Source organism: Paroedura picta, chromosome 3 (assembly GCF_049243985.1).
Source record: "Paroedura picta isolate Pp20150507F chromosome 3, Ppicta_v3.0, whole genome shotgun sequence".
Classification (NCBI taxonomy): domain Eukaryota; kingdom Metazoa; phylum Chordata; class Lepidosauria; order Squamata; family Gekkonidae; genus Paroedura; species Paroedura picta.
The window spans coordinates 154,287,476-154,312,444 of record NC_135371.1 but is presented as its reverse complement, the minus strand read 5'-3'; the positions used below and the strand labels follow the sequence as shown (position 1 = coordinate 154,312,444).

General features: G+C 48.6%; 1 protein-coding gene across 6 annotated transcripts in view; it reads right to left on the bottom strand.

Moving 5' to 3' along the window:
- Window positions 1–24,969, bottom strand: part of ITGA7 (integrin subunit alpha 7) — a 67,874-nt gene that overhangs the window by 5,670 nt on the left and 37,235 nt on the right. For 5 of the 6 annotated variants that reach the window (XM_077328771.1, XM_077328766.1, XM_077328767.1 and 2 more), the window contains 17 exons: window positions 20,667–20,874; window positions 19,188–19,381; window positions 17,098–17,186; window positions 16,578–16,705; window positions 15,533–15,628; window positions 13,420–13,481; window positions 12,961–13,130; window positions 12,018–12,167; window positions 9,823–9,935; window positions 8,825–9,014; window positions 7,464–7,550; window positions 7,285–7,364; window positions 5,259–5,336; window positions 4,355–4,457; window positions 2,410–2,592; window positions 1,700–1,804; window positions 1,183–1,296 (listed from right to left, as the gene is read on the bottom strand). In XM_077328771.1, coding sequence (XP_077184886.1) covers window positions 1,183–1,296; window positions 1,700–1,804; window positions 2,410–2,592; window positions 4,355–4,457; window positions 5,259–5,336; window positions 7,285–7,364; window positions 7,464–7,550; window positions 8,825–9,014; window positions 9,823–9,935; window positions 12,018–12,167; window positions 12,961–13,130; window positions 13,420–13,481; window positions 15,533–15,628; window positions 16,578–16,705; window positions 17,098–17,186; window positions 19,188–19,381; window positions 20,667–20,874 — 2,150 coding nt within the window. Of the gene's footprint in view, window positions 1–1,182; window positions 1,297–1,699; window positions 1,805–2,409; window positions 2,593–4,354; window positions 4,458–5,258; window positions 5,337–7,284; window positions 7,365–7,463; window positions 7,551–8,824; window positions 9,015–9,822; window positions 9,936–12,017; window positions 12,168–12,960; window positions 13,131–13,419; window positions 13,482–15,532; window positions 15,629–16,577; window positions 16,706–17,097; window positions 17,187–19,187; window positions 19,382–19,904; window positions 20,053–20,666; window positions 20,875–24,969 lie in introns of those variants that run through there. The other variant, XM_077328769.1, reaches the window with a different exon arrangement.

Below are 24,969 nucleotides of genomic sequence, written 5' to 3'. Positions count from 1 at the left end.
CCGCCGAGGACTCCCCTAGACCCGGCTCTGCAGGGTTGGATAAAGGTCCAGGTGATACGCCTCTCGTTGGTGGGTCCCCGGGTAGGAGCGGCGAAGTCGGAGAAACCCCGACAGTCAACGTTTTATTTTTTTCTGTTTTAAGCAAAATGTAATAGTTTTTTTATGGGACCTAAAGATTTATTTTTCCCCCTGACACGAGAAAAAATGTAAAACGTTTTTGTGGGCCTAAAATTATCTGGGCCTAATGGATTAGTCAGCCCCGATCAGAACAGCCAGAGGTCCCTGGGATGTCCCACAGGGAATGACGGAGTCAAGATGCTCCAGCTATTTAATTTAATTTATTAATTAATTGACTGATTGATTTGTATGCCGCCGTTCTTGGACATGCCATCTCGGGGCAGTTTACAGAATCTAAAACACAGTAAAAACCAGTATACTTCATGTATAAAACAATATAAACAGATTAAAAATTTTGAACCACAATTAGACACAATAGCGTCAGGAAAGATTACTGGATTGATTATTTATAGCCTGCCAGGTGTTGGGTACTAGGAGGTGTCGGAAGAGGAAGGGAGAGCAGAACAGGTGGGAGGGAAGCCCATGATTTAGATATAATTGGCTTCAACCATAGGCCCCGCAGAAGAGCTCCGTCTTACAGGCCCTGTAGAACTACAGTTATTTTGCATACATTACTGTGCCTCTTTAAGAAACTTTGTGGGAGGACTGCAGCCAACACAGTTATGAGTCAAGCCATTTCAATTCCAATAAACGTGGCTGATCATGGAGTTAATCGTTACTCGTCTTGTTTATTTACTTCATTTATCCCCCACTTTTTGCCCTCCAAAGGAAACCCAAAGCAGCTTACATCATTCTCCTCTCCCCCATTTTATCCTCACAACAACCCTGTATGATAGGCTAATAATAATAATAATAATAATAATAATAATAATAATAATAATAGCGCATGACCAGCCCAAGGTCACCCAGCAAGCTTCCATGGCAGAATGGGGACTTGAACCCAGGTCTCACACCTCCAGCATTCTAACCACCAAACCATGCTGGCTGTCATGTACCCTGACCCAAAATTAGATCTATTGGGATGAGTCACCTCCATAAAAGTGGCAGTCCCCTACTCCAGATATTTCGACTCTGCTGTCCCCAAGCAAGGAAAACTGGACTCACTTCCAAAAAGGTGCTGTTCCAGAGGCGGCCCCAGATGGTGAGCACAGCGGAGCGGTCAAAGCTGTAGAGAGGACACTGGAAGTGCTGGCAGTGAGCAGTCCCCAAATCACAGTCCTGAAACAGGAGGAGGGAAAGCATGCAGATGGTGCAACTTAGGAAATGACCACAGTTCCAATCAGCCCCGTCTTCCTTAGCCCCAACATTAAACATGGCATAGAACAAAGATTAAGGCAGAGGGGCGTTTTGTTGTTGTCAGTGGCCACCTGCAGTGTTTTCATACTTTCATGCATATTACTGCCTAAACCAGGAGTAGTCAATGCTGGCAGGGGCTCATGGGAATTGTAGTCCATGGACATCTGGAGGGCCGCAGTTTGACTACCCCTGGCCTAAACCAAGGGTGGCCAAAATGTGGCTCTCCAGATGTCTATGGACTACAATTTTGTGCTTGGCCAACAATCTTCTGAACAGACAAAAGCGCCCAGCCCCAACACACATCCCCATCCTTGGCCTCACTCACCAAGGTGACATTTTTCCTCCTCTCCCAGTAAGTCCGCGTCTGACTGGCAGCACCTGCCTGGTCAGCCTCTCGCTTCTTCCTGCCCTGGTAGTGGTGAGGAGGCTCCTAATGAACAGAGGGAGGGAGGGGAGGGAGGGTAAGTAAGAGTTGGGCACACCTTTCCCCAGGATCTATAAAAAAGCAGCAGCTCCACAATCATGTGCCACAATGAGTGAAATCAGTGTTGTGTTTCCAAATGTGAAATAACACGGAACAAAGCCTTGCCTTTGTATATTGCACGGGGAATATGCCTTGAAGAATTCAGGTCTTCATTTTTGAAAGGGGAACAAGGAACAATAGCAAGGACTGTGCAATTGCATAAGGAACCATATGCAACAAAAATTTAGGGTGGGGAAACAAGGCACAATGGTTGGGGCACGCAAAATACATTCTCCATTCAAGGATTGCAGACGTATGGGCAGTAGAAAAAAAGTCCTTTGCTGACAAATGTCCCAGTGGTAGTATGCAAGCGTTGGCTGAAATATTTGGGGAAATAAATTATTATTTTATGGACATCCCTAGAAGGGGTCAGACAGAGGGTCCCTCTAGGAGTGCTGCTTTATCACACGCTGCAGAAGGTCCAAGCCCAAAGCTGCAGAAAAGGTGGGCTTAGAAGATCCAGCCCTCTCGCCGCCACACAAGGCTTTCCCTGAGCATATCGGGCTTCTTACCAGAGCCAGGTTCAGTGTGTTTGGAGCTGGGGTGCAGGCTGTTCGCTTCTGCGGCTGAGTCGACATTTCCAGCTCCATCCGGAGTGGGTAGAGGAGCCACTTCCCGTTGGCGATTTCATGGGGCCACAAGACGTTGAGGAAGGCTGAGCCCAGTGTGTTCAGCGACTGGCCTCTGTTGGAGACCTGATGCAGGAGGAAGCGTGTGAAGCGCCATGCAAGGCAGACAGGGGAAGAAAGTGCCATCCAATGAGAAAGGGGAGCACGTCTCCTGTGGTCCTCCAGATTTTCATGGACTACAATTCCCATGAGCGCCTGCCAGCGTTTGCTGGCAGGGGCTCATGGGAATTGTAGTCCATGAACAAGCCCTTGCCCTATGGGGTTTATTCCATGTACAAACACCTTTTTGCATAATTACCACTCGTTAGCTTTATAGTCAAACTTTCCTCCCATACTGGAAGGGTTTAAAAATGCATTCTTAAAAAAAAAAGAAAGATCTCTTTATTCACTGGGGCTGCCAACTTCCAGGTGGGACCTGTGGATCCCCTGCAATTACAGCTCATCTCCAGATGACAGAGTTCGATTCCCCCGGTGAAAATGGATGCTTTGGAGGTGGATTCAGTGGCCTTGTACCCCGCTGAGGTCCTTGTCCTCCCCAGGCGCCATCCCCAAATTTCCAGGAGTTTCCCAACGTAGAACTAGCGACCCTTTCCCCCCCATCCACCGCCAGTGACCGGGGGAGCCTTGGCGTCCCTAATATTCACACTGTAGGATGATTAAGAAGTAGATCCTCTTCTCTATGTGATCATAAGTAAAACAACTGGGACAGAAGCATCCACAATTTATTCCGAGGGACCAAAAATCAGTGATATCTAGCAAAGACTTAGTTGTTACCCAAGAACTCAGAAATGGCAAACCACTGAAATCTAGCACTAGGATTTAGTGTCTGGGAAGACCTCTATGCCCTGCAGGTTGGCCCCATCAGGATGACTGTGTAAAAGAGGATGCTGGACCAGGAAGGCCGCTGGTCTGATGCAGCCAGGCTCTTCTAATGCTCTTAGCTATCTTAGCTCACCATTTCCTAATTCCAATCCTATTGATCCCATGCCCCTACCATCACCCTCACTGGAGTTGCAGAGTTATCAAATCAGCTCCTAGCTAGGTATGTGCACCCGGTTCACGTGAACGGGGGGGGGGGGCACTTATTTTTAAGCCAAATACAGATTAGAGAATATGTTTCGGCTACCTGTTTAGTTGTCCTAAGAAAAGTGAAATCTTCCTGGCTTTTATTTGGAGCTATGCCAATCCTGTTTTGCTCCCCCACCCCCACCCTCCAAGTGAAGGGATGTGAAATGGACCGCTGAAATAGCTGCCAGCCATTTAAACCTCATAGCTTGATAGGTCTGCCCATCAGCTGTGCGTTTTAAATAGCTGGCAGCCAGTTAAAGCTTCCATTTTGCCCCACCGCCCAAGTCCAAACAGAGGGAAGCAAAACAGAGGGCTTTAAATGGAGGGCCAGCCTGGGATTAGCTCGGACAGTGGGAGTTGCAAGCATTGCCCACCTGGGCTGGGCTGCTTCCCTTTGTAGCTCAGTTTAAACTGTGCTGTAACAGAGACGGTCTGGGATCGTCCATGGAGGAGTTCTAAGTTCCCGCACCTCAGGCAATCCTAGCTTTAAAAAAATGTGTGTTTTATTCATCTTAAATCTACTGGACCTGAAAAATTTGGGATTTCTGAAAAATCCCAGATTTGAATACCAAATCAGTATTTGCACCCAGGTTTTCAGGGAAGCCCAAAATTTTGGGCGACCCAATAGACTCAAACTGGAAAAAAACATTTTTTTGCACACCCTTCTCCTGGCTCAAACCCTTTCCCCTCCCTAGTTATAACTTGCTGGTAGCTGCAGGGGCTATGCGGAAGGGCTGAAGATTTGGCCCCTGTCACTCACCGTCACTTTGTAGCGCACAGGGCTGCCCACCTCACTCTCCCTCGTCATGGCGCTCTCCCCCCGCACCTGCCCGCTGAAGAAGAGCTGCTGTGGCTCAGCGATGCTGCAGAGAGAAGGGCGGGTTCGACATGAATGGGTAAAAATCTCAAAAGACGGGCTGGTGGCAATCCAGCTGCTGCCGATTGGCAAATGACAGCACCCAAGGCCACCTGAGTACAAACAGACTTGTTTCTTCCATGACGTACTCCATGGCCATGTGAAACCAAGGCTCTGGAACCAGTGAGGTAGTTCAATTCAGCTTACAGTTTGGTTTTTTTAGGTCTTCCATTCATACCTTCATTTTTCTTCCAGGAGGGAGCCAACGTGGCTTAAATCCTTCTCTCTTCCATATTTCTTCACAAAAACCCTGTGGTGCAAGTTAGGCTGAGTCTGTGTGACTGGCCCAAGGAACCCCCATAAGTGTCCATGGAAGAGTGAGGGATTTGAACCTGGATCTTCCAGACCCTAGTTTGACACACTAATAATTAAATTGTGCTTTTCACCATGGAGCAAGGGAGAACAAGTCCATAACTGTCTCGAATGGGCATGGATGCCTAGGGCTACACAAAGAAGCACCAAATTCTAGATAAAGGCTGCTCAAACTTCTGGGGGCATGACTCCAGTATGGTAGCTGAACATGTCTGCATATATTTGTTACAGCAGAACTGAAAACGCAAATGGATTTCCCCCCCTCCCCCAAGAAAGACCAACTTATTAGATTTCAGACGGTTCCTTATCATACATATTTCCTGAATTCTCCTCTGCTTCCTGTTGTGTCTCAAGGAGAAATCTTCCTTTGCAGTACAGCAATCAGTGTCTATCTTTCAGCCCAGGAAATAAACGTGTACACTGAGAGAGCCCTTACCCAGCGATAGAGAGAGGAAGCTCCATAACCACGAGGGCTCGTGCGAACACAGGGGCCAGCCCAGGCTGCTCTGAGATCCTGGAAGAGATGAAATGGTCACGTTGGTGGGGATAAACCATGGCGGTGCCTGGCAACTATCACGTGCCTCCCTAAACTGCCAGACTTCCTCTGGGGCCACCTGACCAAACCCTAATGTGATGGCTCTCTAGAGCAGGGGTAGGCAAAGTGGCCCTCCAGATGTCCATGGACTACAATTCCCATTCACTGGCAGGGGCTCATGTGAATTGTAGTCCATAAACATCTAGAGGGCCACAGGTTGACTACCCCTGCTCTAGAGAACTGAGGCAATATCCCCCTTGGGGAGGCTGGCGAGCAGAAGGGAAAGCAGTTGCTCCGCCACCTCCTCACCCACCCCACAGGTGTGAGGCCCGCATCAGGCAGGATTCCAGCTGCTGGCACCTGTTGGGGAACCCCCCTTTCTGGCCTGATCTGATCCCAGCTCTGGAAGAGAGGCAAGGCAAAGAGTAGTGCAGAGGCCCTGGAGCCAAGTGCCTCCTTGTAGCTAGCTAGCCAGCTGGCCAGCCAACCCAGAGTGCATATGGTGGAGGAGAGTTGCGGTGCTGCACTGGACCAGGCTGGACCAAAGCGTGCATTGGTTCGAAAGTGCATGAGGATGCCAGGCGGGCAGGTGAATGAGCGGGGCACTCTCTCTTGTGGCAAGCTGGCTGCTCACCGGACTCGCCTGTTTACCTGGAAGCAAGCACCGCAAAAACCCCAGAGTTAAGGAGCTCTTCATGCAGCGAGTTAGCCAGCCAGCTGGCCGAACAGGCACACACATGGTGGAGAGGGGCAGCGGTGGAAACCCCCCCCCCCCCCGCACGCGCACACACACACACAGACAGTCAGGACCAATTGCCTCCTGTTTTAAGAAGTGTGTTGTCGGGGCCGCAATACAGCTTTTAGTAGGCGGAAAGATAATCGTTTTATTTGTAATGATTCCCCCCACTCACATAGAGTCCATTAAGATTACTTCCTTGAGGGTTGATAATCCAGTCAGTTGTCCAAACCAATGCTGCTGCTTCTTTATATGAATAAATATTTGAGGCTGTAAGGCTTCCACTTTTTGATGTGGGACACTTCTTCTGGAGCAGCCCCTTCTGGGACGGAAATGGGTACGGGCGTGATGCCTGTAGCCCCGTCCCAGGAAGCGCACCAGAAGATGCTGGGGCAGTGCGGGCCCTTTTGGGAGGAAGCCGGGCCACAGCCGTCCTGCCCGGGAAGGCCTGTGCAGTTGCAGGGCAGCACAACAGCTGGGCAGGCCACCGCCCCCCCCGCCCCCCCGCCCCCACCAGGCCAGGGCACATTGCAAGGCAGCAGGTGGCTGGGGGGGCCAGTGCCACCAGAAAGGTGAGGAGAGGGGGGAGGCCTCTTTGTACGTGTGTTTTTGTGTGTGTCTGGGAGTGGGGGACTGGGGAGTAGGTCGGAAAGGAAGAGGGAAGGAGAGAAAGTGGAGAGGGAAGAGGTTTGCATAGGTGTGTTTGTGTGTGTGAGAGTGAGAGAGAGAGAGGGAGGGAGGGGGACAGAGAGGACGGGAGGGGCAGAGGGGGAGGAGGACAGGGAGGGGATGGATTATAGGGCTCTGGAGCAGGTATGTGTCCCACATACCTGTGAGAGCCTGGGTGTCACTACTTTTTAATTATCTTGTAGTACCTTGAATCTTATCCTTGGTCTTGTCCCATTCCATGTGAAATTATTACTCTTTGCCAAGATTTAACCATGGTCTCTTCAATATGTCGGTCACATTCAAAACAAAGGTTCAGTTTTGGCAATATGTTCGTTTTGACTGCCGATATCCACTAAGCCCTGATTGTTTGATGCCTCCAGCATCTGGCCAGATCACCTTGCAGAGGATAACAGCTCATCCTGAACCTGCACAGGTGCCCGGTGGTGGGGAGAGTCTTGCAATGTGCTTTGCTTTGATGTAAACAAGCTTTCTGCTTGGAAGGGGGGCAGACCCAGTACTCACGTGCTAAGCTCTAGTTGTACTTCCAGCTCTGTGGTCTCCAAGGTAATGCCAGAGGTGCCCAGAACCAGATAGAACCGAACCTGAGAGCGGAAATAGGGAAAGAAAGCAAAAGCTGTATGAGTGTGCGGAATCACGGTGTGTGTTTGTGATGGTGGGGTTGAGGCTGGGCAGCTTATCACCTGTGCTCCACGCTTCATGGGGTTCCCGAGCTCACATTCCACAAGGGAGGCATTCTGGTTAGACACAATACAGGACGGGGCCTTCTCCTGCAATAGACAAGATGGCATAAGAGGCACAGATGCAGAAGCCATGAGCATTGAGTGCACCCCCTCCCCCACCAACAAATCATCAAAACAAATACATTTGTAATGTAAAACCCTAGCAAGGCCGGGAAATGTGGACATTGAGGCTAGGTGGGCTGTAAATAGCTGCTCCAACAGTGGAACAACTTGGAAAACCTTGGCCAGTCCCTCCCTGGCTTCCGAAACACCGTCCCAAGCTACTGCCCAGAAGGTTCTCATACTTTCCTTCCCCACCCTTCTTCACAAACCTTTTGCACCAGACATGCAGCTTTGTACCTGACTTGAGCACAGAAAGACCTGGAAATATCCCACCCCACAGGAGGGGATACAATTCGGGAGTGTCACCAGAATTGCAGCCAGAAAGAAATTATTGTGGGGGAAGGCAAATGAGTACATGGATGATTGGCCATCATTATTTACTTTCTCCCCTTGTGTTCTTAACTTCTTAAAGCTGGGAAAGACAGCTGCAGGATGGGGTAAAGCAGATGCAGCATCACAGATGTCCAAAATGGAGTCAGTGAGGATGCACAGAGGCAAGTCTCTTACAAGCCAGCAATAAGTGACAGAATCTAGAGCTTGCTAGCTGACTGGTCTCAACCAGTCAACACCTCAGATTCTGCAGAGGTGTGAGTTGCTGGAAGGAGACAGGGCCATGCAAAATGGAGATCAAGACTCATCAAGAAAGAAAGATTACTCAGCAACTTGACATCAGCCTGATACAACTGTGTGCCCACTGCTATTCTCTTTGCGTCAGCAGCTATTCATGCTTGGCCTGGCCACCCAGCATCGTTGTGAGTAGGATACCATGAAGGAGGCCGTTCTACTCTTTATCAGCTATGATTTCATTTCCAGTTCTCATAGAAGTGAACAGGAATCATGTGTCTCTCATCTCCTAAGAGATCCCAAACTGATTACAGATGTGGTTCCATCAGACTCTACAGTAGCCTACAACCCAGTTTTCAGGTGGTGCGCTGTACTTAAAAATAACCCCATACCTCCAACATTCCTCTATATCCCCTCTCCCCAATGCCAGAATTTCTAACTTTTCTGTGCTAACATCTTCCAAACCTAGCTATAGCAGCTCTGGCTCCTATGTTCACATCCTAGTGGACAGTTTCAGCTTCCTTTAGAACTCAACACAAATCCCTTCTCCGAAATAACAGTTCTGAACACCACAAGATGAGCCCTTTCCTTTGCTACCCTCTAATCACTATATCAAACTGTTTGCCAAGGTCTACCGTAGCATTGTAGGGGCGTAAAGCGGAATAAGGCAAGGTAGGTGGCAGGATGACAAGCAGCATGGCTTCATGGGCATCATCACCGTCCCGCTGTGGCTCTGCTGCATCTGAGGGATAGTTGGTGATGTGGATCTCGAGGGCTATGACTTTTTGGTCACTCATGGCAAATTTATCCAAGCCATCAGGATCCCTGGAGGAAAGGAACAGAGACTACTGTGAAGTTCTTGGCCTTCTGGAATCACTCCAAACCAGAAGGGCTCCAAAGACAGAACCTCAAGTTGGGCTAGATTAGCTTCTGTCAAACCAGGCCAGTAAAATAGTATCGAGATGGATCAATGAGAACGGGCTCTGGAGAAGGGGTTCAGATTCACTTTACAAATTTGGAGAGGGATACCAGGAAGCTGGAATTTGTGGAAGTTACTCCACAATGAAAATGCTCCGGTTTTGGGGTGAAATAGGAAGAATCGCAGTATAACCACTCTTTAAAACCCCAGGAAAATAGCATATGAAATGCATGCTGAACCAGGACAGGTGGAAAATCAGTGCAGAACAAAAAAATTCTCAGGGGACACTCACTCAGACCGTTTATGCACTGGGAACTTCACTGCCCCACCTCCTGTGCAGGAGCACAAATCAGGGGCGGATGACGTGCACCAGGCCAAATGCGCCCCTATGTGGGTGCAGGAAGAAGTGGGGCAACCTGCCACGACTAAAACTCCAGCCTGCAGCCCAGCATGAAACCTCCAGTGCATAAACAGTCTCAGAAAGCAGAGTGGAATGCAGAAGAGGAAAAATAATCAGGTAGGAATGCGCTGTGAATCTGCTAGAAAACCCCAGTGTAGACAGGGCCCCAGTGGGGGAAACCAGTGTGATTTGACTTACTCATTGCTATTTGTATGTTCTGTGCAGCACCTGTACTGTTGGTGCTAAATGAACATCAGGAACTAAAGCCAATGCTACCCTCCACCCCTCCGGAAGAATCCCTACTCTGCACATACCTGGGCAGGGGATGGAATGTAGTATCATCAATGCGAGAACAGAACCGGTAGCTCAACTGCAGGTTACTCTGACAGATCTTGTCTTCACCACATCCCTGCTTCAGGAAATTCACCTGCCGGAATGCACAACAGCCCATGAGTGGGAGATGGTCTAATTAGCTTCATTAATGTTTCAGTGGCTGAAGCAAGCTATGATTGCTGTCCCAAAGCACAACTACCAGCAGTGCCAAGATCCAACGGGTCTGGAATGGAGTGTGAGCATGCAGACACGAGATAAGAACACTCCTGATGTTTTGTGTCATTTCCTTTTGAGCTCACGTGCTGCGGGGGATCCAGACATTTTCCTTCAGACTACACTACTGCTGCAAGGACTCTGCGTTTTTCCATCATATAAACTTCAACATTCTGTCACTGAGAATGTGCCATTTCTTCTCGCTTCCTGCTAGGATGACCAAGTGAGAGTAGTGTGTGGCATGTGGAATGTGGCCTTAGACTGAATCAGAACATTGGTCTAACAAGGTTAGTCTTGCCTACTCAAACTGGCAGCTGCTCTCCAAGATCTCAGGCAAAGGCTTTTCAGATCACTATAGCCTGGTCCCTTTGACGGGAGAAGCTGGGGGTTGAATCTGGGAACTTCTGCATGAAAAAAAGCAGAGGCTCTTCTATTGAGCCATAGCCCCTCTCCATGTATGCCAGGGAACCTCCTGGATAATCCCTCTCATATGCTTGTGGCAAGCAACATAGTCACTCCTAGCCCATGTCATTATAGCTTCATGTGTAGCTATAAACTCCTACCAGCATCTCTCTCAATTGGACTCTCATTTGGCAAGGAGGGCTTTCCTTCTTGCCAGAGTCAACTCCTTTCCCTTAAGTGTGTCCTGGGGAAGATTCCATCAGATTCCCGCCCTCAAAAGACTCTGTCTACATGGCTGTAAAGTCCCGGACACACTGCCACATACTGTTTTGGAGTGTCCAGTCTTCTCTCCCCAAAGAGCTTCAATCAAGTTATAATTGATGGATTTAAATTCCAAAGCCAATTCTAAATGCCTCATCATCCAATTAATGCTTTCAGAAAAAGGATCCCATTAAACTTGCCAGGGTAGCCGATGCCCTTAGAAGAAGAAGAAGAAGAAGAAGAAGAAGAAGAAGAAGAAGAAGAAGAAGAAGAAGAAGAAGAAGAAGAAGAAGAAGAAGAAGAAGAAGAAGAAGAAGAAGAAGAAGAAGAAGAAGAAGAAGAAGAAGAAGAAGAAGAAGAAGAAGAAGAAGAAGAAAGGAAGGAAGGAAGGAAGGAAGGAAGGAAGGAAGGAAGGAAGGAAGGAAGGAAGGAAGGAAGGAAGGAAGGAAGGAAGGAAGGAAGAAAGAAAGAAAGAAAGAAAGAAAGAAAGAGTTGATTCTTATATGCCACTTTTCTCTCCCGAAATCCAGGGGTTTAATCCAGGGGTAGTCAAACTGCAGCCCTCCAGATGTCCATGGACTACAATTCCCATGAGCTCCTGCCAGCGGAGGACCGCAGTTTGACTACCCCTGGTAATCTATTTTGTTTCCTTGGATTGTGTTTGTGTATGCCAGTAAAGGTTGTCTGAGTCTCAGTCTAGCTTCATGGGTGTGTTATATTTGGCTTGTTCTTGAACACATGAATCTGCCTCAGACTGAATCAGGCCATCTGTCCATCAGGGTCAATGTTGTCTGTTCAGACTGGCAGTGGCTCCCCAAGGTCTCAGACAGAAGTCTTTCACATCACCTCCCATCAATGCCGTCTGTAGAACTCCAAGCAACTAACAGTTGCAGGAACAAACATAAAAGTGAGTTGAACTCAACTCCCATTGTGATGAATTAACACAACTCACTTCCTCCTGATCAAGGTCATTATTAACAAAACTAATCTTTTTAGAGATCCTTTCTTGGCCACCAAAGTAAGGAGGTAGGCATGGAGCCTTTAAATAAAACAGCAACACAACAGAATAACAGTGAGAAGATTCTGTTCCTTTGCAGCAATACCTAGCAAAGCTGTGTATATTTTATTAACAAAAGTCTTCTGAAGATTGTTCTCACTCTCCAAGGCTAAAGTATTTCTGATTTAGATTGCTGGACTGTATTTGGAACATATGAGTCACAATAGTACGATTTCCTCTTCATAGAATCTGAAGAAGTGAGTTGACTTCTGAAAGCCCACATAAGAAATTGACGTTTCCTACCTCTGTTTTTTGAGTGTGCGATGGCATGGGATTGAGCACAGGTGTGAGAGGGCCCAGAGTGGCGCTTTGGGCCTGGCGTTTGGTGCGGGGATGCTTGATGTTGTAGCTCATGACCACAACAATAGGACGTAGCTTGTCGCGGATTTTGTCCTGCAATAAAGTCATAGCTTTAGACAGAGAAAATACAGGTATACTGTTCCTTCCCAGAAACTGCTTTGTAAGGGATTTCACCCCTTGCATGGATCCTTCTCTGTGTCTCTTGGGCAATTCTGTTATCTCCCCAATTGGTCAGGTTTTATGCCAAGCAGCAGGCTGTAATCAGAAACATTTGGTGGTGGGAATGCTAAGGGGACACTGGAAAGGAGCCTATACTCAACAGTAAATTTCTTGATACAAGTAGTCTTGATATATTGTCTGTCATTTCATCCTCTAAGTAAAATTCCTAATTTCTGGGAGCCAGAAAAGGGGGAAACCCAGGGCAGTGTGATATTTAAAAGAAATGAACATACAGAGAATGGGAAATGAATTGAGCTCTGAAGGGAGCTAAATGAAAGCCGAACCCACCTGCAAAGTGACAGGGAGTTGGCATGCAGAAGAGAAAAATACACCCAAGGGGAATGAAGGGCAAAAGGGAATCATGAGGAACAAGGAAGAAAAAGGCAAAACTTGGATGTTTCTCAATCTATCTTTATATTTTATCACACAATGTATAATGTACAATAATTCTTAAGTTGTTATATATAACCTTTTTCCTTTTTCTGTTTGCCTATTTCTTCTTTGCATTACCCCCCAAAATTAATTTTAAAAAGATTTCAATTGGGATCAGACTAGCATATGCACACCTTGTCTGGGGTTAGATAATACCTTGGACCAGCCCTGCAATAGACCAGAGGTTCAAATGGCCCCAGGGGAACCCCCCCCCTTAGCTTCCCAGCACACCCACCTTGAGCTTCAGCATAGCCCTTCTACAGACTCGGGCATGCTGCGTTGGTAGTTCCACTACATCAGAATACTGGTGCTCAGAGTCTGAGTTCTTCGGGTTCAGAAAGGTGACTCTGGAAGTTTGGCCCGGTTGCCGCCGGCCGGTATCAGCATCAAAAGTATATTCGAGCACTGGGGGAAGGAGGAGAAGCTATGAGTTGGGGAGAGGAGAAGGGCTGAGAGAGAAGAGACAGAAAGCTCCTTCTGCGGATGCCAAGATGCCTCTGGAGAGAACCAGCTGCTCCCATTACCTGGTGCCAAGCCACAGTCTCTGCTACTATGTTCCAGAACATGTCACAGTGCTCTGACTGCACCCCAGCCCTCCCTCTGGAATTACACTAAGGACATCCAAACAGGGACAGAGGATCAGTAGAAGCTTATTTGTGCCACATGCACTGGATGAGGTCTGGCCGGTACTCACTGATGGGAGGGCTGTAGCTCGAGGGGTTGGCTGTGTAGCTGAAGCAGACTTTCACATCCATACTGTGAACAGAATCAAAGAAGACACCCAACTCAGCAATTGAGTCTTATGAACATGGAGTCAGTTTTGTGTAGTGGTTAGGAGTGCAGACTTCTAATCTGTCACGCCAGATTCGATTCTGCACTCCCCCACATGCAGCCAGCTGGGTGACCTTGGGCTCGCTACGGCACTGATAAAGCTGTTCTGACCAGTGATATCAGGGCTCTCTCAGCCTCACCCACCTCACAGGGTGTCTGTTGTGGGGAGAGGAAAGGGAAGGCGACTGTAAGCTGCTTTGAGCCTCCTTCAGGTAGAGAAAAGCGGCATATAAGAACCAACTCTTCTTCTTCTTCCTTGTACCAGGGCTCCACAGGGTTGGAGCTTCGACCTTTGAGGGCTCAAACTGACTGAATGAAGATCATGCCTCTTGATCTGTCCGCATAATGGTAAACTGCAGATTCATGCAACTTCGATTGACCTTTTAGGATTGCACAGGAAGAGGAGAAGAGGTTTAACCATTCAACTTTCATGGTTTCAGTGTTCAAAACCTCAACTCTTTGCTTTTCTATGAACATTTCAATAGGGAAATAGGCGGGGAGAACTGGCTTTGTTGAGTTGCATTTTAAAGATAGTAGCATTTTAAGTAGTTTTTAAAGGACACTCTTCTCTCCTTTAAAATACTAATAGATTGAAGGAGCCAGGCTTGAACACAAGAATGGAATAGATGTTGAAGGGTTAAACCCCCCCCCCTTCTTTACACAGCTCTAGGCAGACTGAGGCTGCACAAGCTTGCAATTTGTATTTTATGGAAGGAACAATAAGTGTGTAGTCTGCTTGAGTCCTGAGTCCATCTTGGTCAAGAGGCAGCCTTTTTATCCAGAATTAAATAAGACCAGACTAGGTATTGAAGCTGATGCTTCAATTCTTCTGTGCAAAAAAAAAAAAAAAGATAGCGTGCAAAAGAGATATGTCCCTGCATCACAGCAGCATGTACGTGTCATTCACTGGATGTGCCTCAAAGGTCACTCCGGTGAAATAGGATTGCTGTGGGCTTGCTTCAGCTCAAGCAGAAGTTACGATCATGGGCAAAACAGCTCAAGTTTAGAGGGGAACAATCTGGCAAGCAAAATCACTCCAGCAACAGTGCTGTAGTAACTGTCAATTGCGGGCATGGCACCAGGTAGATCAGGGGTAGTCAAACTGCGGCCCTCCAGATGTCCATGGACTACAATTCCCAGGAGCCCCCTGCCAGCGAATGCTGGCAGGGGGCTCCTGGGAATTGTAGTCCATGGACATCTGGAGGGCCGCAGTTTGACTACCCCTGAGGTAGATCCACCAGGACAGATGCACTGGAGATGCCATCAGCTCTATAGACCAGGGGTAGTCAAACTGCTGGCAGGGGCTTCTGGGAATTGTAGTCTATGGACATCTGGAGGGCCGCAGTTTGACTACCCCTGCTATAGACATCTACAAGAGCGGACACAGACAACGATAAGGAGAGCTGAGTGCTGTTTTTTGATACCCTGATTTTTACTACCTAAAGGCATCTCAAAGCTGTTTGCAATCACCTGCTCTTTCTCTCTGCACAACAGACACCCTGCGAGTTGGGCTGGGCTGAGACTGACAGAACTGCTCCGTGAGAACAGCTCTAACATGACTGCGACTAGCCCAAGGTTGTCCAGCGGGCTGCATGTGGAAGAGGAGGGAATCAAACTCAGTGCTCCAAGTTAGAGTCCACCACTCCTACTACTTGGCTCTCAGGATTTCCAGCTTCCAGCCCTTCACCTCACACACCTGCAAACATTTAAAAAGGGGACATGGGCCTCGTGTTACCCAGGATGAGATCTTTCCCCCCTGGAGCTGAGGTTAAACCTCAAGGCTCCAACCTCCCACTTCTTTGCCATCAGCCCCCACGACCTTCTATCTTTTTGTGGCTGTCGAATGTGTGCCTGTTTCATTTCCCGGCAAGATGTGACAAGGTAGGGAAGCAGAGGTTCAGATGCATCCGGAAAGCCCCTTTCATGATCAAGAGGAAGGGGAGAGACCGCGGAAGGCAAGACATGCATTTTCTCACCAAATGCCTACTTGGTCACGGCAGTTCATATTCTCCAGGTCGATATTCTGAGGTGAGATGGTGACGGTTCTGGAGATGTGGACGACAGGCCGGGTCCTAAAATGTGGATAGGAGACTTCTGAGAGACTTGGCAGTATAGATCATAGCTTCTGAGGCAGCCAGGCCATCCCGTTTCGAAAGGCAAGGGCCCAGCCTCGTAATGCAACGTTCAGGGCTATAGCTTCTAGGGTGGCTCAGGGATCCCTATCCAGGTGGCTGGAAAAAGCTCTAAGAGAGAACGGAGAAATACTTCCATTTCCTTGTCTGCTCTTCTCTGGTCCCCCAACAACATGCCTCAGTTCCATTACTTGCTTATTCTCAACCCATCTGACAGTATTCCCCAACAATGGTGGGCCAGAAAATGTCATAAAGGCCTGAAGAGCCAATGACCAGAGAGCCAATGCCACCCAAAAGCCAGCTACCTTCTGGAACTCACAAGCAATCCCCTTGACATTTGGTTGGTAGTCTATAAAATGCGGACAGTGATTCCAGATTTGGAGCCACCAGTGCCCTTGCCCTATTGCTGTCTCTCGTTAGATTCTATGTGAAGTCCTCAGTGGTACAAAACAGTCTCCAGGGAATTCCCTAATGCACCATGGGCAAGGAAAACCGTGTCTGTAAATCTTCTACTAAATAGAATGCTGAAAGTAAGACAGACTGGGGTAAAGGCAGGAGGGAAATTGGGGATTCATTCAGAAGAGATTGGGGACAACAACAGGCCTAGCTGTCACTCCACAGCCTTTCTTTCTTGTATTTTTATTCTCTGCATTGGGAGCCCAAAGCAGCTTACCTCACTCGCCTCCCCTTCATTTATTGTCACAACCACCCTGTGGTTAGGCAGAGAGTGTGAGTGGTTCAAAGTCACCAGTGAACTTCCATGGCAGAGCAGGGATTTGAGCCTCGCCCACCCAAGCGCTAGTTCATCAGTGTAATCACCGCACCACATGGGCTTCCTTGCGCAGTTAGTCAATGCAGCTTCACCCCTCCTGCTTGTGGTTCTGCTCACCTGTACAGCACTACCGTGTCAGAGAGTGATCCCACCAGCAGGTCTGGGTATAGGTTGCCATCGATATCCAGCCCTCCGGAAAAGGAATACCCAAACATCTTGATGCCTACACTCTCTCCAGTGAGTATCTGCAGTCAGTGGGGTTGCAGAAACAGGAAATGATGATGCACACAACAACACATGATAAGGATGCTAATCCCCATGTAGGATCTGGGGATCCCCTGGTTTTACAGCTCATCTCCAAGCAACAGAGATCAGTTCCCCTGGAGAAAACGGCTACTTTGGAGGGTGGACTCCATAGCATTATCCACTGAGGTCCCTCCCTGCCCCAAATCTCATCCACTCCCAGCTCCACCCCCAAAGTCTCCAGGTATTTCTCTGGCAGCCCTAGTACATGACTAGGGCAGGGATCAAATTGGAAGGCACATGTCATTACCAAGAGAGCTGAGGAAGGGGGCAATGTTCCTAGAATCAACCCAGCCCTTCTGCAAAGTCCACAGTAACTGAGAGGGGTCCTCACCTGAGCAGGTTTGATTGCAAACCCCAAATTACTGCCATGATAGATGTAGACCTTGCCGTCACCATCCAGCGGGGCTCCCACGGCAAAGTCTGGAAGGAAAGCAGCAAAAAATGCACTCTGAGCACCTATCTCTGCCTTCCATATTCTTGGTTTTCTATTGCACAGGCAGATTGGGGTAGATCTTACTCCAAGCCTATCACTTCACTGAGCAAATGTCATTCATTCATTCATTCATTCATTCATTCATTCATTCATTCATTCAAATATTTATATCCCACTTTTCCTTCCTCCAATCTAAGGAGACTTCCTCCAACTTAAGTGCTTTTCCACTGGAGGGTCCTTTTAACTTCCTCTGGTGGAAGACCCACTTAAGGAGGAAGGCTTCTTGGAGGATGGTTGGTTCTGCCTTAGGGCAGCATCTGTTACACAGAGATATGCAAACCTCAAAAGACCAGGCCCAGTTAGAAAGCACACCAGAGGTCCCCAGACTTTTTGAGCCTGTGGGCACCTTTGGAATTCTGACCCTGCGTGGTTGGTGCAGCCTCAAAACGGGAATGGAGCCAGCGACAAAACTCCGTAGATATCCATTCTAATTCAGCCTCTCACATGCACACATACCACCAGATATTAACTGCTTGTATGCTACAGTGGTGGTTCCCAACCACCGGGCCGCGGCTCCCTCTCCCCCCCCCCTCTGCAGTAAGAAACTTCCCAGGCTACAAGCAAATCGGCCACAAAAGCGGCCGATTAGCTTGCGGCCCGGCAAGCTTCTTTTTGTGGGAGGGGGGAGAGAGGGAAGCAGGGCTGCGCATGCGCAATGTGCATGCACGTTTGTGGCTGCGCATAGTGCAAACGCGCATGCGTGGCATGTGTGGCCGGGCGATTGGCCTCCCCACCGCAGGTGGTCCCCAGCCTTAAAAAGGTTCCGGACCACTGTGCTACAGCATACAATAAATACACATTTTCTTACGCTAGCATCCTATTATGTTCCCACATAATGTGTCATAAACCATGCCAGATACACACATACTTGAGATCAGTGCTCTTCCTTCTTTTCCCTTCCCTCATTCACATATTCTTGAACACGTGAAGTTGCCTTATAATGAATGAGATCCTGGGCCTATCAAGGTGAATACTGCCTATTCTGGCTGGTGGCAGCTATCCCTGGTCTTGAGCACTGGTCTTTCAAATCATTTACTCCCTGATCCATGTGATGTGAGATGCCAAGGTTTAACATGGGGCCCTCTGCATGCAAAGCAGATGCTCTAGAAGTGGCTCATGTCCCTTCTTAAGTACTTGTTTTCCCTTCGCTGCCAATGCTTTCCTTGTTGCATTTTTTCCCGTGAGTGAAACTCCCAAATCCTAAATGTGCGCTTGAAAGTATGGACATTCTAAGTATGAACATTTACTCTGACCCCTATAAACTCCCCACACATGGATCACCTCCATTTACCCCTTGGCAGTTCTCTCCCCACAAGAACACAATTCTGATTTACATATTTTTCAAAACAATGGACATGGGGAGGCCTTCCTACTAGCCTCCAGCAGGCCATTCCACAACAGAGGTGCCATTTTTATTTATTTATTTAAAGTATTTAAAAGGGTGGCATATAGCGGATGGAGCAGAGTTGTTCTCTCTTGCCCTGGAGTGATGAACCAGAACCAATGGGATGAAATTAATGCAAGAGAAATTCTGCCTAAACATCCTGAAGAAGTTCCTGACAATCAGAGCGGTTTCTCAGTGGAACAGGCTTCCTCAGGAGGTGGTAGGTTCTCTGTCTATGGAAATTTTTAAACAGAGGCTGGATAGCCATCTGACGGAGAGGCTGATTCTGTGAAGGTTCAAGGGGTGGCAGGTTACAGTGGATGAGCGATTGGGATGTGAGTGTCCTGCATAGCGCAGGAGGTTGGACTAGATGACCCACGAGATCCCTTCCAACTCTATGATTCTATGATTCTATGATTCTATTTTATTTTCTTAGCTTTTTATTCCACCCTCCCCTACGGTTTACATGGACCATCATGGGATACATAGAATATCATATGATAGAGAATATGGCTGAATGGGCAACTGCTGTTGTTATTCTCACCTTGGAAGCCATCCTGGTTGAGGTCCCCAACAGCACCCACAGTGATACCAAACATGGAGTCATATGAGCCGTTGAGACGGACAGGCTGGACGGTGTCCCAGTCTCCTGCTTGGTTGATGTATACGTAGGCTGCGCCTCCAATCCCTTCCTTGCGATCAAAGAGGTTGGGGGCCCCAACCACCAAGTCCATCCAGCTGCAGAGAGCAAACAATGAGTGTGACTCTCACCGAAAACCCGACTGCTTCCTGAACACCACTTGCTGCCTCAGTTGTGCAGAACAAGAAACACAAGCAAAAGATGCAAAACCTTTTACCAGACCTATGCGGGATTACAGTTTTGGAGGGATGCTTTGGAGTTACTCCTTCTGTACTCAGTGCTGTTATTCAATTGTGACACAGCCCAGCCTTATTCTCTTTGGCTGGGGCCACCTGTCTAGAAGTGCACGAGGGAAGACATTATTGTCCAAGAAGTTAGTTTCAGCCCAACAAGGCTTCTGAGGGATCAGCTGGTGCAAGTCAAGGTTCCCTTCATCAGAGCTTTGACTCTCAAGAGCTCATGCCCTGCAAGTCTTGTTGTCTCTAACATGCAGTTGGACTTGATTGTCATCTAAGAATTCAGAGAGTTCGGTCTCAAAGCAAGACTTGGAATTCATCTCGCTCGCCATGGTTTGACATCTTGGCCTGTAAGCTAGAAACAAACCATGATTGGACATTTCACCTGATCTGGACGGCACAGCAAGTTGCACAAGGTGAGCAGGAAGCATGCAAACTTGTGGACCGCCAAGGCTTGTTCTTGGACCAAACTCTAGTTGTTTGTATCCAGCTTGTATCTTCCACTCAAATACTTTATCTGTTAATCCTAGACAGTGGCCCATCTGTGGAACAATGGAAATCCTAATTTTAGACGGGAAAGCTATTTTCATCTTCTCCCAAATTTCTCCTTCAGTTGAGTGGTTGGCCAGGAATAAAGGACAATTTCTAGTGCCTTACTCAGTACGGTGGCGTGCAGAAATCAGCAGGTAAAACCTCTCAGAGCACAGGGATAAGCACTGCCATCACGGACGTGTAAAACTGTTTCACCAAGTTTGTACCCAACAAGTTTCTAAGTTTATTTTTGCCACAATCACTTATTTACCCACCCAGTATTATGATGATGGTAGGTGAATTCCCTCCAGACCAGGCTGAATTCTGGTGGGGAGATCACTTGGTCATGAAATTGGGGTCACTGTGGATAGGCAGGTAAATGGTCCATTCCTGCATAGTGCAGGGAGTTGGACTAGATGACCTGGAGGTCCCTTCCAACCCTATGATTCTATGACTGATAGTCAGGGCAGATAAACTTTTAAAAACGATGCTCAAAACAGAATGAGCCAGGCCAAGATTCACAAAGGAAGCTGCTGGTGGCCTATGTGTGTGCCCAAGCCGTATCCCAGCATCTGTCCTTGTCTCTCACTTTCCCCCTCCCTGGTGAATTACTCACTCATCACCATTGAGGTCCACCACAGCCAGAGAATAGCCAAAGGAAGAGGTGAGCTTTTCCCCCCAAAGGATGAACTCCGGCACCAGTCGGTTGACATTGTCTCGTTGCAAGATGACCACAGCCCCGGTGTGGCTGGCCCGTGGGGCCCCCGTAACAAAGCTCAGCTCATTCTTCTTGATGATCCCCACGCCCGAGTCGAGAGAAAATCCTGGAAATAAGGGGGGGGGAAGCATTTCAGTTACTGGCGAAAGCTGGGACACCGAAGGCAAGGTTAGTATTACCAGGCATCCAAAACCCACAAAATCAGCTTGAGAAGCATGAGATATCAAGACTGGTTCAGCTTCTGGACATGCACAAAATAAACCACATTTTGAAATGCTACACATTGGAGAAACCTGCCTTGCTTGGTGTTGTCGTAAAACGAGAGCTGTGACTACCTTGAGTTATGGTGATTCTTAGGAGGAAAGCCACTTAAAAATATGAATAATTAAATTCCCCATATCCAGGCAGCTTTCGTCTCTCTCCTCCCACACTGATGTCACATCACAAGGCAAACAGGGTGAGTACCATGAGCTACACTGTCCTCAGCTCTCTCTGTAGTGCGGGGTTCATGTTACCTGATGGGCTGGGTCACGAGGCCTCAACAGGAACGTAGGGAGATTAGGGCCTAGCTATGACAAGGAGCCAGACCACAGCTCCTGCCTGCCTTTGGACTGATGTGTGACTGCCAGTGTCCTGCTCACTCTCATAACTTAAGAAGAGAAAGCAGGTCAAAATCTCCTCACAGTCAGTCTCCTTTCTGAACATGAACGCACTGCAGTCAAAAGTCTGTCATGTTCTGCCTGTTGTCCTCTGGGCTGTTCTTCCCATTTCCTAGGGGGACAAAAAAATGGAAGAGACTCTAGGGCTGAGGGAGGGTCTGTGCCCAGAAATGTAAAAACTCTTTCAGCGTCAGCAATGTCACCGCCCTATGGACCTAGTGGGAGGTGGATGGGCTGGGTTGTGGACGAATGCTCTGAAATCTGGAGAACTCCTAGGGAGCTTTCAGTATTTCTTCTTTACTTGGCCAAAGAGTCTCTCCCCCAGCCCTCAGGATGTGGCTGAGGCCTCTCTCTTCCTCAGTCCTTCGGGAAGACTGGATTCTGTACTCTCAGTCCAAACAGCATACAGAACTTAAAATGGAAAGAAGACAAGAAACAGGGACATGCCAGGCACAGAGATCCCTGCAGTGGAACAGCAGTGAAATTTAGATGACTGATAGGGTGAGAACTCTATGCCAAGGTGACTGAGGTCTTAAAACATCCCTCAAAGAGTCAAGGGGGAAAAAATCTGAGGCAGAAAGGGGGAGGATAATAGAAAGCCACACGCAGTCCAAGGACGAGGCCTTGATCCCTTGGCATAGCTTTCCAGCTTTGGGGAGGAAGATCTGGTCACCTGTGCAGAGGGGAATGGTGCCTGGTAGGAAGCAATGGGACTCAGTTGCTAGCATGCAAAAGCAGTGGGAAGGAGGGCAGGAAGGCAACTGGAACAAGATGGGGCAAGAAAGAAGCATGATCCTTTGTGAGAGACCCACATCAAGGCTTCTGTGTTCTCCGACTGCCTCCTCCTGCCAGGTTCTGCCCCTGACCCTTCAATGGGCAGAGCTGGTCCTTGCCAACCTCTCTATAGTTATATTCTTAGCCATCTGCTAGCACAGAGGAAGGCAACATCTTGGGCTTCAGTGCTAAAAAAAGTCAACTTTTGGTGTGCTGGCAAACAAAAAGGATGTACCTGTCCAGACACGTGGGGAGCCAGCTGAATCCCAGCCATTTTAGGGGTTCTGGCAGCTGTGCAGATTTAGCAGGTGATGGCGGGCATCGACTGTGCCCAGGTCCCTTCTCCCAGGCAGCCAGTCAAGGCAGTGATGCCAGTGAGTCGGGGACTCGCCTCGGAGCACCAGCCCTACGTACCAAGCGAACTGGTCTGTCTCGCTGTTGTCTGGTACACATCCAGAGGGAGCCCCCCCCCCCCCCCGTCCTAGCAGGTTTTGTACTCAAAGACAAAGAAGAGTCTTCTCTGGGCCAGTAGAAGGGGCTGGTATCCAATTTCCTATTAGACCAAGAATAGCACATAGCCTACGCTCTGTTGGGTGACGGTTCACTGAGATTCCGTATAGGTCACTTGATGCATAAGAGGGTGGGAGGTGTATGTGCCAAGCAAGGAGGCAGGTCCTACATAGGGTAAGGTAGGACCTGCACTAGGAACCTGATTACCGAAGAGCATGCTTTCCCACTGTTTAGCAGCATACATGCAAGCAGGCACAAGCATCACAGGAACCATGCAGGCAGCACAGATATCATGCAATGAGGGACAAGCAAAAAGGCTGTTCCAGGCTGCCCTAACTAGTGGGCTTTTCCACATTCCTATTTTCCTCGTTTGTGTGTTCCTGTCGCTTTGGTCTGTTGCCCTTTTTCTGCATGTATTTTGCTCCCTCTAGTGGTCAATTAGATATTACATCACTTTTGTAGGGCAAATCTCCCTGCAGATTTGAACTGCAGGTTCTTTTGCCAAAAACGAAACTGTGGCATGTCAGCCAGCTCCAGCAGAGCAACGTGGCACAGAGGACTCTTCTGTGGAAGAGGCAGTCAGCAAACCTGTCCCACAGCCACAGACAGTGATAGAGGAGGCAACCTCTGAGAAGCCAGACATAAATAATCAGCCAAGTACCACTACAACAGCCCCTCAGCCCTGAGTTAGCAACAGAGAGTCATCTGCCAGCCAGTTCACCTCCCCATCATCAGAACCTTGGGAGCAGCATAGGAGGAGGATAAGGAGGGAACTGCATGACAGAAGTTCCTGTGACAGGTTGGCAGTCCAGCATCAGCTTCACATCAATGATGAATGCTTGCAGGAGTAGGGCTGTGGTAGCAGGCAGGTGCTTAGTATGATGTTTAAGAGCAGCCAATAGGGGAGTGGTTGTGCGGAAGCAATGTGTCTGCACGTTACTGACTGTACAGCCATATCTTGGCCTGATTTCCTTGGCTCTGACACTAGTACCCTGTTCTTGGATTCCCCCTCAACCTGAAGCTGTGTGTTGGGTCTCATTGGTATCTGGACTTTGTTCTGTGATCCTGACAACTGCTGATGGGCTAGAAATTACCTGTGCCTGCCACCAGGACAGTAGCACTGTAATATTGGGATGATAACAAGAGGGAGCAAAACATATGCACAATAGTGCCCCAGCACCAATGAGAACATACAAATGAGAAAAATGAGAATGTGGAAAAGATTCCTCAGAACTCTGCATTCTGCAGTCTCCTTCCTTCTTGCTCCTCTCCTAACAAAGAGGTTCCTCGCATTTCCCCTCTCTCCTTTTACCTTGCCTGTCCTTGTTCAATTTATCTTTGCAAACTGTAAATAGCAGCTTCAGCTCCAACCTCGGCTACTAACGTTTTCATTCCTACTCTCAGCTTGTCAATGTGCCAGTCTGGTTGCAAGGGATCTCCACTGACTACTATTTACAGTAAGGGTAAGCAACTGGCAATGCCCAGGCAAAATGTACCCTCCTGCTCACCTAACTACACAATACCCAGGGGAAGCCCACCCACACTGTGACTGAGGGCAGTGGGAGCCAGGGGCAGCCCTGGGTACTCAGCTCCAGTGTGACTGGCTGGCAGAACAGGGCATACCCACCCAGGTCATCCTGATGGAGCACCAGCCCTGGGAGCTGGTGGCAGCCCAGCATGTACCTGGGCCATAGCTCAGACAGTCATAGGCTGGTAGGTAGTTCAGGGTATGCCTGGCTGAGCTGCAGTTCCAGATGGATTTGCCTAGGCCAGTTGGTGGCTCAAAGCATGTGCACCTGAGCCGCTGCTCCATATTGGCAGGTGGCTCAGAACATGCCTGCTCAGCCTACCGGATGACTTGGCATGTGCCTACCCTGTACCCAGGCCTGCCAGCAGAGGGTGCCACACGCAGGCCATCCCTGACAATACATTTCACAAATAGGGGCTCCCCCAGTCGGTTTCAGGTGAGAAAAACATTGTTGGGAGGGGGGTGGCTTTAGATCCTGCTATACAAGCAGCACGGTCCCAGTCCAATACAGACTTCCCACATCTGGAAATCAAATTGCGAACACAGGACCTCTAAGATGACGTCTGTGTTGGTCAGATCTGGGATACCCCTTCCCAAACAGGGATTCACAGGTTATTGTGACATGCTGTCCTGTGGTCAGAGTAGAAGCTGCCTCCTTTTACATGTGTGGAGTTGTACACCGCCGTAAGGAGTTCAGGCCATCTATCATTAGGCACCACGGCAGAGAATG